This window comes from Varanus komodoensis, unplaced genomic scaffold (assembly GCF_004798865.1).
Source record: "Varanus komodoensis strain SLA01 unplaced genomic scaffold, ASM479886v1 scaffold61, whole genome shotgun sequence".
Lineage (NCBI taxonomy): Eukaryota > Metazoa > Chordata > Lepidosauria > Squamata > Varanidae > Varanus > Varanus komodoensis.
The window spans coordinates 699,945-709,768 of NW_025336236.1; the positions used below are offsets into that span (position 1 = coordinate 699,945).

The window sequence follows — 9,824 nt, forward strand, 5'->3', positions numbered from 1 at the left end:
GCCACCAACGTGGAACATTTTTTTAGGAGAATTATCCATTCAAATCTGCCGCCAGACGTTCCGAGATGAGGAAGAAAGGGAATGGGGATCCAACGGCTGGACAAGAGTTAAAATGGGGAACTTCCGGTACCCGATTCAAAGTGAGAACAAAGAGATATGAAATGCTCTTCCAGATGTTTAAGCGCGTGGTTGGAAATTTACGTGAAAAAAGCGAGAACTTTCCTACTCAGCGATGTGCTCCCGCCTCGCCTACAAAGCCAAGCTGACGGTTGCGAAAGTTGACGGTTGCCATGGCATTCTTCCCCGATAGCGAGCAATGAATTGTGGGATGGAAGCGTTTCGCTTGAGCATCCAGGAAAGGGGGGCTGCGGCGGAAATGGCGTCATAATGGGTAGCCGGATATTGGCCGCGAGGGATTGGCCACTTCTGATATGATCATCTCCGGGGTGGGGAGTTCTGTGCGGCAGCTACAGCAACCGCAATAACAGCGCCGGTTCAGGCGGGAAACGGGCCTGTGCTTCCCTCTGTCTCTTAGGCCAGGCGACGAACAGTTCCTGTTTCTAGGCCGGGGGTGAACAGCGGAGGGTGAGCCGCGGCGAGCAGCTGCCCGCCGAGCACAGGTTCCTGGCGGCCCATGGCCGACGGCGAGGCCGCCACAGCGGGGCCCGGCTCTGTATCCAGCCCGGGGAATGAGAAGATGGGGGAAGCGGGCGATGCCGGGTTTGACTGGGTGGAGAAGCTGCGCGGGAAGTGTGAGCCCGAGCAGCACTGGCATTATCGCCGTGAGTTCTTGATTCGCAACGGGGAGGCGCTGTCCTTGTCTCTGGGCGGGAAGGACGACGACGACAGCGCGGAATTGCGGCGCCTCGTCTCTTTCTCTATGGTGTGGGCCAACCACGTCTTCCTGGGATGCCGGTGAGTCGCTGACTTTGATCTGTTGAAGAAATACCGATTTTAAATGCTTGCTTACGTAAAGGTAGGCAGTTTTTCAAAGGGAATTGCTTGTTCCTTAAAACGCTTTAGTAGAAATGAAGAAAGCGTTAAAGGAAAGCCAGGTACAGTCTGATTGTTGATGGAAATCTGTGGCTGGGTTTCCGAGCTGGTGCAAATATTTTTGTTATTTATTATTTATGTATTGTACTGCTTAACAGTCGAAGTTTTCTGGGCAGTGAGCAAAAGTAATAAAATAAATTTGGAACAAAGCAACAAGAAACACGAAGTTTTGCAGAAAAATAACTGCCTTTATGCCCCCTTTGCCACCTCTATGTGCCATTTGTAGGTGGTAAATGCCTTGGCAAAGAGTGCAATCTTAAGCTGTTGCTTTAAAAAATAGTAAAATTGATGGGGAGCCTCAGCAGAGAGATCATTCTAAAATTTGGAGGCTGCTAAAGAGAGGACTCTCCTACTTGTTGCCACTTGCCAAGTCTCACTGGGATGTGACATTTGGAGAAAGGCCTCCAGATGTTGAGTGTAGTGACTAGGTACAATGTGGTTGGAAGAGGTGTTCTATCAGGTATTGTGGTGCAAAGTTGGAAGGTCTTTACAGCTTAAGGCTAGCACCTTGAATTGGTTTTAGAAGCACATACGCAGCCATTGCAAGTGGCCCAGAACTGGAGTTATATAATCAGACCATCTGATCCCAGTTATTAGTCTGGCTGGCACATTTGCAAAAGCTGTAAGTTTCCCAACTGTTGCAACCCCATGTAGAGTTTTTTACAGTAATTTATTTTAGAGATTACTAGAGTAAAGCTGAAGTTCCAACTGTCCAGATTAGCTGGGCCCCTAGTAAAAGCTGGTAGAAGGCACTGTGTACCACTGAGGCCTCCTGAGTCTTAAGTGATAAAGATGGATCAAGGAGTACTCCCAAGCTCCAAACCTGTTCCAGGAAGAGTGTAACACCATCCAGAACAGGTTGAGCACCCTCCATTCAGGGGAAGCTTCCCCCAACAGCATCTAAGTCTTGTCTGAAGTAAATTTCAATTTGTTAAACCTCATTCAGTCCAATGTTGCAATTAGGCAGCAGTTTAGCACATCCAGAGCCTCACCTGCTGAAGATGAAAAGGAGAAATAGAGACAACACTCTCAAAAACTCCAGATGAACCCACTTAGCAGTTTCATGTAGATGTTGAATAGCATGGGAGATGTTGTTCTCTGAAGAACTCATACTGGAGAAAACATGGGACTGAGCAACACTCTGTCTCCCAAGCATCAGTTTCTAGAGCCAAATTTCAGCTGACTTACGCTTACCTATATGATTTGTTCTTACAAATGAATTAACAGGTAGTCTTATGGAACATTGCACTGATGCTTTTCTTGATTAGAAAATAAGGAAGATGCAGGTTTTTAAATGGCAAAAATAGTTATTTCTGCCATGCCTTTTTTCTATCATGGTGTGTTAAATAGATTCCTAGATAATCTCTCCAGATGCTGACCAGCCCCAGACCTGCTTAGCTTCAGCAAGGTACCTGCCTCTTGTAGCAACAGTTGCTGTTTTCTGTGATTTCCACTATTATGTTAAACATGTTCTTATTTGAGTATAGAAACTCATGTGATAAAGTTTTTTCTAACTCAGTAAAGTTGATATTTAATATTTATTTGACTTGTATGTTGCTCCATTAGCCAAAGGCTCTCTTGGCAGCTCACAACATACTAAGCAACAATTTAACAACAAAACAATTCAATTCATTTATAATATTCATAATATAAAATCAATCAATAAGTTAACAACTAAAAAAGGAAAAAGCATAAAACTAAGCAATTGATAAATGTTAAAATGGCCTAATAACAGATAAAAGTTATACATACTAAAAAGCTTATCTTGCATTAAAATCAGAATATGGGAGCAGCAGCAACATAAACCATTAAACCAAAACAGCTTACCTACCAAAATAATTATGAAAAGATAAATTTTTAACTGGCACCTGAAAGAATAAAGAATTAGGGTTAGGTTATCTTTTCGGTTATCTGCCCTGATATCTTTTGAAGGGCAGCACGAAGGTGCTTCCAAGACTTTGCAGGCTGAACTGTCCAGACATATTTTCTGGGTTTTTTTGTTTTTGTTGGGGTTTTTTTTTAGAAGTTCATCAGGTGCCCACATTATAGTCTTTCTGACATCAGTGAAATTAAAACATTTCAGTTCATTCAGGCACTTCAGTGGATATGTTTTTTGGTAGTAAAAATGGTTGTACTTTGCACTGTGGTTTAATTAATTGTTCCATAATCTGGGGTTCTAAGCAGCATGAACAGTTGTATGAAAATGCTTTAAATAAACTAATCTGGATTCTATACAATATATACAGTGTACTGACTAGGTGTCCTCCTGGATTGTTTTTATATCATCACTTTAAAGCATTGCATCTGCATTTCATGACAGATATTTGGGGCTAGAAAATACTTCAAATTCAACAAAATTTATGCATCTATGCAATTACATGACTGGAAACATTGTGTTGCAGAGAGAATTATTCTGTTTTTCTCTTGTCAGAGTCCTAATTACAGTAATGCTTCAGATCTGATGTGATAGCTGTTCTTCACAATATGTGAAACCCAAACTATATAATTGTGGGACTTGAACATGTAACAATGATGGAATACACTATTCCTTAAAGTGTTAATTGCTGCTTTTCTTTCCTTTTCAGGTATTCTCCACAAGTGATGGAAAAGGTGAAGGACATGGCTGCAGGCATCACAGTGACCAATGCTCCAACCCACACTCTCAGAGATGAACTGGTTGCCAAGGTGAAACGAGGCATATCCAGTAGCAATGGTTAGCAGATAATAGCTGTGCAAATACACATAGGTTATAGTAAAACAAATATACATGTTAGCCTTCAGTTGGTTTCATTCTTTAAATTGTTAGTACTTCAGATGTTATTAGCTAGGTAACTTTGTTTTGCTTTGATCTTAAAATTGCTCAAGTATGAGCGAGGTGAATTTTTGAATTGTCGTAGAGAATGCTAATTGTCATGAGACCTTCATATTTTATTCCATTTACTCTTGTTATCAGTTTTTGTAACAGCTGTAAGTAAAAGCACTACTTTTGATCCAATACATAAACAACAAGGATGCAATATCTACTTTAAATCCACATGTTTAATACAAAGGGACCCGCCTGATATATTTGTAAAATTAGTGAGAAGTCCAACTCCTTAATTATGTGAACTGGATAAGACTTTGAGGTTCCTTGATTCTGCATATTTTATTTCATTTCATTTTTTTATGCTGTGCTGTTTGATTAAGGTCAGTTAAATTTACTCAGAATTACAGACGTAATTTGTTTATACTTTCTAGAAGGGCCAGGAGAGCCTTGCAAGAAACGAGCGGTTAGCACAGACAAAGCTCCAAAAGTTAGTGGCAGTGATGCGAAGTCTACAAAGGCAGACGTGCTCATGGAAACACATACTGAATCTGTAAAGAACCCAGGAAAAGAGGCATCCAAAAATCCAGTGAAGGCAGCGTCTTCGGCCGGGGCCCAGAAGGCAGCGTCTTCGGCCGGGGCCCAGAAGGCAGCGTCTTCGGCCGGGGCCCAGAAGGCAGCGTCTGCAGCATCTTCCATTGGACTAAGAATAGAACCCAGAGTTGCTAATTATGATTCTACAACAAGTAGGCATAAATCAGCTTTGACGTCTTTGCCAGGCCCTGAATCAAAGATGAATTACTGTTTAACTAAATCTTCCGAATCCGAAAAGGTGTTACCTTCTGAAAAGAAAGTCAGCTTGGAAGGTTCTGCGATGTTAGCTTCAAAAAGCAGTTCCCACACAAGTGTGGTTCCTGTCAAAGTGCCATGCAAACTATTAACCAGTGAAGATGCAAAAGAGAGGCAACCTTTTTTCAATAGACTATACAAAGCTGTTGCTTGGAAATTGGTTGCTGTTGGAGGGTTTAGTCCCAATGTCAATCACGTAGAACTCTTAAACTCATCTGTTCAGTCTGTGAAAGCAACATTAGATGTTGAATTTGTACCACTGAAAGAGCTTGCGGATTTACCTCAGAATAAAAGCTCTCAGGAAAGTGTAGTTTGTGAACTGAGATGCAGATCTGTATATTTGGGTACTGGTTGTGGAAAAAGTAAAGAAAATGCCAAAGCAGTTGCTTCAAGGGAGGCACTGAAACTATTTCTCAAGAAGAAGGTTATTGTGAAATTATGTAAAAGGAAGTACAAAGGAAGAGAAATTGAAGATTTGGTGCTTCTTGATGAAGAGTCAAAACCGTTAAATTTACCTCCTGCATTAAGAAATCCTCAAGAAATTTTGCAAATCAATGAAGCAGTCACTGCTTTTACTAGCAAATAATGTTTTAACACAAATTACTGGATTACTTTTGTACACTAAATTAGACTTCCAGATATTTTGTATTTCTCAGTTTTCTGTTTTGCAGAACAAATACCATTCTTGTTCTTTTCACTCAGTAGCAAATGTAAATAATTTCTTAGAGATGTAAAGTGTGCAGAGGTATGCCTTAACATATATATATAGCACATTAGTGTGCTTTTTTATTTGCTATATACTCTACCTAAGTCTTATATTTTTTAACAAAATTAAGGTACAGTTTGCTGTTCAGTACAGTCTAATTTTGTAATTCCTACAATTTGGTAGCAGTAATGCTCTCATGTGAACCCATATCCTTTTTTAGCTGCAAATGAATATATAGACAAGAACCATTGTACCTTGATGAGATAAAGTTGTCTTTAAAATTCAGTCAAACATTTAATCATTTGCTTTGTGTGTGGCTCATAATGTTCATATGCCTGTTAAATAAGAAAATAGTTGATTTTGATTATTTTAATGAAGTAGTAATATTTTAAATCTTAATTCAGAAATGATATGCAGGTCCTATTTTATTATCATACTTGCACATTATCAGTAAAAAAGAACAACCCACCAAATTACCTAGATCACTAAAAATGCTTCCAAGAAGACTTATCTTCTTTTTTTGTGAGACACCACATTTTTCACTTTTTCAAATAAATAAATAAAGCTTTCTATTTAAAGCACATTTTATGTCTGCAATAATTTAGGGAAAATTATTAGATTTTATGTAATACTGTTTTCTTTGAGCACTTTTAACAGTCCATTTTTGTATCTTTGATAGTTACTCTTAGTCTTAAACCCTGTGGTATTAATTAGCAACTTCTGCAATCCATATGAAGTGCTAATTTTATTCAAATTTTTACATTGCACTCTGACTTTGAGATGTCAGTGCACACACGCGCTAACTAGGTTCTGTTGCACTGACATGCTGAGCATGATCCAGAGCTCTGCAGTGCTGCATTGCCTGAATATAGTTCTACATGTCGCTGCCTTGAGTGCCTCTGTCTGCAGGCAGAAAGGCAGAATATGAATAAAACAAATGCACAGGTGGTCCTTTACCTCCATGGTAAAAATGTTTTGTATAGGTACTGTGGAATCCCTACTGCATCAGTGGATCATTCCACAATTCACAGGAGGTAACTGATGTATGTTGCAGCTGGTATTATGGTGATTAAAGCTGACCATATATAATTGCCTTTCAACATGTTTCAAAAATAGAAGTAAAACCTTGGTTATACAGCAGCCCGTGGGAAACAGATTGCTTTTATTGATAAAGGTTGCAATTCATAGATGCCTGATATCCTTCATGTGCATAACAGGACATGTTTTTTCTTCCTTTCCCCAATGATTTTTCATGCTTGTACAGGGGAAGGCTACTGCATAAGTTTTTGTGTGTATGTCAAAACTTGAGTTATTCTGAAAATTTATTTTTGGTAGGGAAAGCATTATCTGTGGGTTGGAATCAGACTTAGTTGTACTTTGAGTAGACCCATTGAAATCAGTGGTCCTTAAGTTGGCGATAACTCCCTTAGGTACCATTGATTTCAATTGTGTACTTCAAGTGTAACAAGTCTAGATCAAATGCTATTTTAATCCCTCATTTTTATGGCTTTGTGTTGATAGACTGACTTATTTCCAAATGTATATTGATAGTTAATGGAAAAAGTCTTCTATTGTTATTTTTCCCATACTGCACAATTTTGATTGTAGTTTTTGCATGCAATAAGTATCCCAAGCAGCAGCTAGCTGCACTGATTTGAAGATTAGGGCCAAAGTAGGAGATCTAAATAGGATTCCATGCTTCAATCTAGCAACTCAAACACAAGTAGCAAATTTTAACAATTGCTAAAATAATGCAGTTTGCCTGATGTGTAGTAAATACATGGTTTGATTCCTATAGAAAGTAACTTTTTAAAAGTTCACAGTATGAAATTTCCTGTCCTATCCTGCCCTTGCAGCCACTTCACTCAGGAATGAGAAAGCTTGGGCAAAGAAACTTTTTCTGTGGAAAGCGGGGGGGGGAAAAAAACCTTTCCCCCGCAAAAATTTTCTGTGGCATTACATCTCTGCATATGCCCTAACCAAAACCTTGGTTGGAAGGCTTCCTGAGAAATGTTTAAGGAGACAAAGGAAGAAGGGAAGGAAAACCTTGGTTAACTTGGTTTAGGTCACAAACCTGATTTTGGTTAATTCTTCCCTCCTGCAGCAGCCTACCTGTACCCCATCCCTCATTGTTAAGTAAGGCTCTTGATTCTTAGCAGATATTTGGCAGAGAAGCAGACAAGAAATGTCCCTTCTCTGAACTTGAGAGAATGATGCAAAGCAGTATTCAGATCATTACATTCTGTTCAAATGCATTTATTGGTATCTTGTGTAGAAATGGTAGATAAGGAATGATGTGGTAGCATTTTTTAAAGGAAAATGGCTGTTCATGTAAAAAAAACTAATTGAAATAAAGACATTTTCAATTGTTTGGTTCCAGATCAGATGTAAATGTGTCAGACTTCTTTCAGAACCATTGAAAAACAGTTCAGATTTTGTTAATGCAAAAAAGTAGATCTTGCAGTGCAAAATCTGGAATAGAGAAACTTGATCATAATTATTTGTACTAAAGTGTGCTTCATGAATTGACTTGCTCTTTCTAATTTGTCCCACAGTTCATGTGCATTCAGAACTCTGATGTTGAGGCTCAGTTTCCACTCTGCCCCCCTCCCCCCAGCTACCTCTGATGAGAAATACTGTGGCACCAACATATATAGCTGCTTGTACAGTTCTGCCTATAGAGCTGGAAAATGGTAGAGTAACTGCACTCCTTGCCTTCTGGTTTGGGTTGGGTTTTCCATTTTACATAGTGAAACATCTGCTTGAAGAGGGTGGGGCATAATGTGTTTAAAAGTGAATGAAGCACAACCATCTCTGCATTCGGTTGCATGCTTTTTGAATGAAGCAGCAATGGCATTGGCAATTTATCCTTGCTACACTCAGAAGTAGGCTTTTTTCACTGTAAACAGTAATCAACAACGTTATTAGATGTATATATGTGGGAGTAAAACTTTCACTGCACATCTTAAAGAGCCAGCGTGATGGTTAAGAGTGTTGGATTGGAGATGTGTGTGATCCCAGTCCTTGTCTCCAATCACCATGAAGGGTGGGTGGCTCTGAGTCAGTCAGTCACCTTCAGCCTAACCTATTTCACAAGGTGGATAAAATTGAGTTATATAAATAATCTTGAGTTCCTCACAGGAGATCGAAAGGCAAGATGGAAAATGCAAGAATATCAATAAATGCAATGCAAGAATAAAGCTCTCTGTATGTTGTCTAAAAGTCTGTCCATAGTGTATTAGGTGTTGGGAATAGGCACCATTCACTACTGGGAAAAGGCACAATATAAATACAATAGGTAAATGGAACTACGGAGTAGACAACTCTGCAACAATTTTGTTATAAGGTACTCAGCATACCCATGTTAAAGTCTGCCCCCATAAACAGTACTCAAGAAAAGAGAGAGACTCCCATATTGCTGTATGTTTCTATTTTTATTACCTGATTTATACAGATTTTATTCTTTGAACATCCTGATTTTGCCTAAATAAAAAGCAGAAGGACACAATATTGAGGAATATATAGGTAATCAATATTAGTTACTACATACAGAGAATATTAACCAGAGTATGAGCAGATGGGTCCAGTGGCTGGGGTGGGAACCTCTTTCATATTGAAAGCTACATTCAATTTCTGAGAAACACAAGAAGTGGGGGCAAAAAATGCAGCTGAAGCTCTTGAGGCAGTTTGCAACAATTCAGCAACAGACCTAGAAGGTGTGAGCAAGAACAGCATAAAAAGCAGGAAACTACCAGCCACTGCCTGGGGAGAAAGGGTATTCAAGGCGCTGCAGGAGGGCCAGATTATGACCCACCGGCCTGAGGTTCTGCACTCTTACATTGGAATTTCCAAGATCCAAGTCTTGGGCAATCCACTAAAATTGGAGGGCTAGAGGGTCTAGCTGGGGAACGGCGTGCTAATTACTCAGCACAAATTAACAGCTGTCAATCCTACAATAAATGGCAACGTTCCCACTGCGAGCCCCATTTTTCCTAGTTTTTTACACTTCCAATTCCCACCGTTGCAAGCTATTGGCCATGTTGGGCAGGGTTTTCTGGGAGTTGTAGTCAAAATGGCTGGAGTGGGTAGCTTATTATTTATTGCATTTCTACACCTCCAATTAACTCCCTACCACTTGCTATCAACAAGTTTCTATGCGGCCCTCCGAATTCTCCCAAACTTCAGGAAATATCACATAAGGATTTCTTTGACCCTCAGCACGTCAAATAATTGCATCGCCACCGCCCAGTTGGAACGCCTTTTACTTCCCGTTTGTCGTCACGAAGGGGCGGGATAATACAGGTCCTTTGCATAACGTGTGTGTAAAGTTTAGTGCACGAAGAGTGACGCTAAATATCTCTTATAAAGAATACTCCACAGAAAAAGCAATAGCAGTGCTCGGAAAGAAATTGC

The 9,824-nt window shown here is 39.8% G+C and overlaps 1 protein-coding gene across 1 annotated transcript; it reads left to right on the plus strand.

The window, feature by feature from the left end:
- The first annotated feature begins 445 nt into the window (after nucleotides 1–445).
- On the plus strand, nucleotides 446–7,790 carry LOC123033327 (CDKN2A interacting protein). The gene is made up of 3 exons (XM_044449911.1): nucleotides 446–915; nucleotides 3,639–3,766; nucleotides 4,291–7,790. The coding sequence occupies exons 1-3, from the start codon at nucleotides 635–637 to the stop codon at nucleotides 5,289–5,291; spliced, it is 1,410 nt and encodes a 469-aa protein (XP_044305846.1). The 5' UTR covers nucleotides 446–634; the 3' UTR covers nucleotides 5,292–7,790.
- The last annotated feature ends 2,034 nt before the right edge of the window (nucleotides 7,791–9,824 follow it).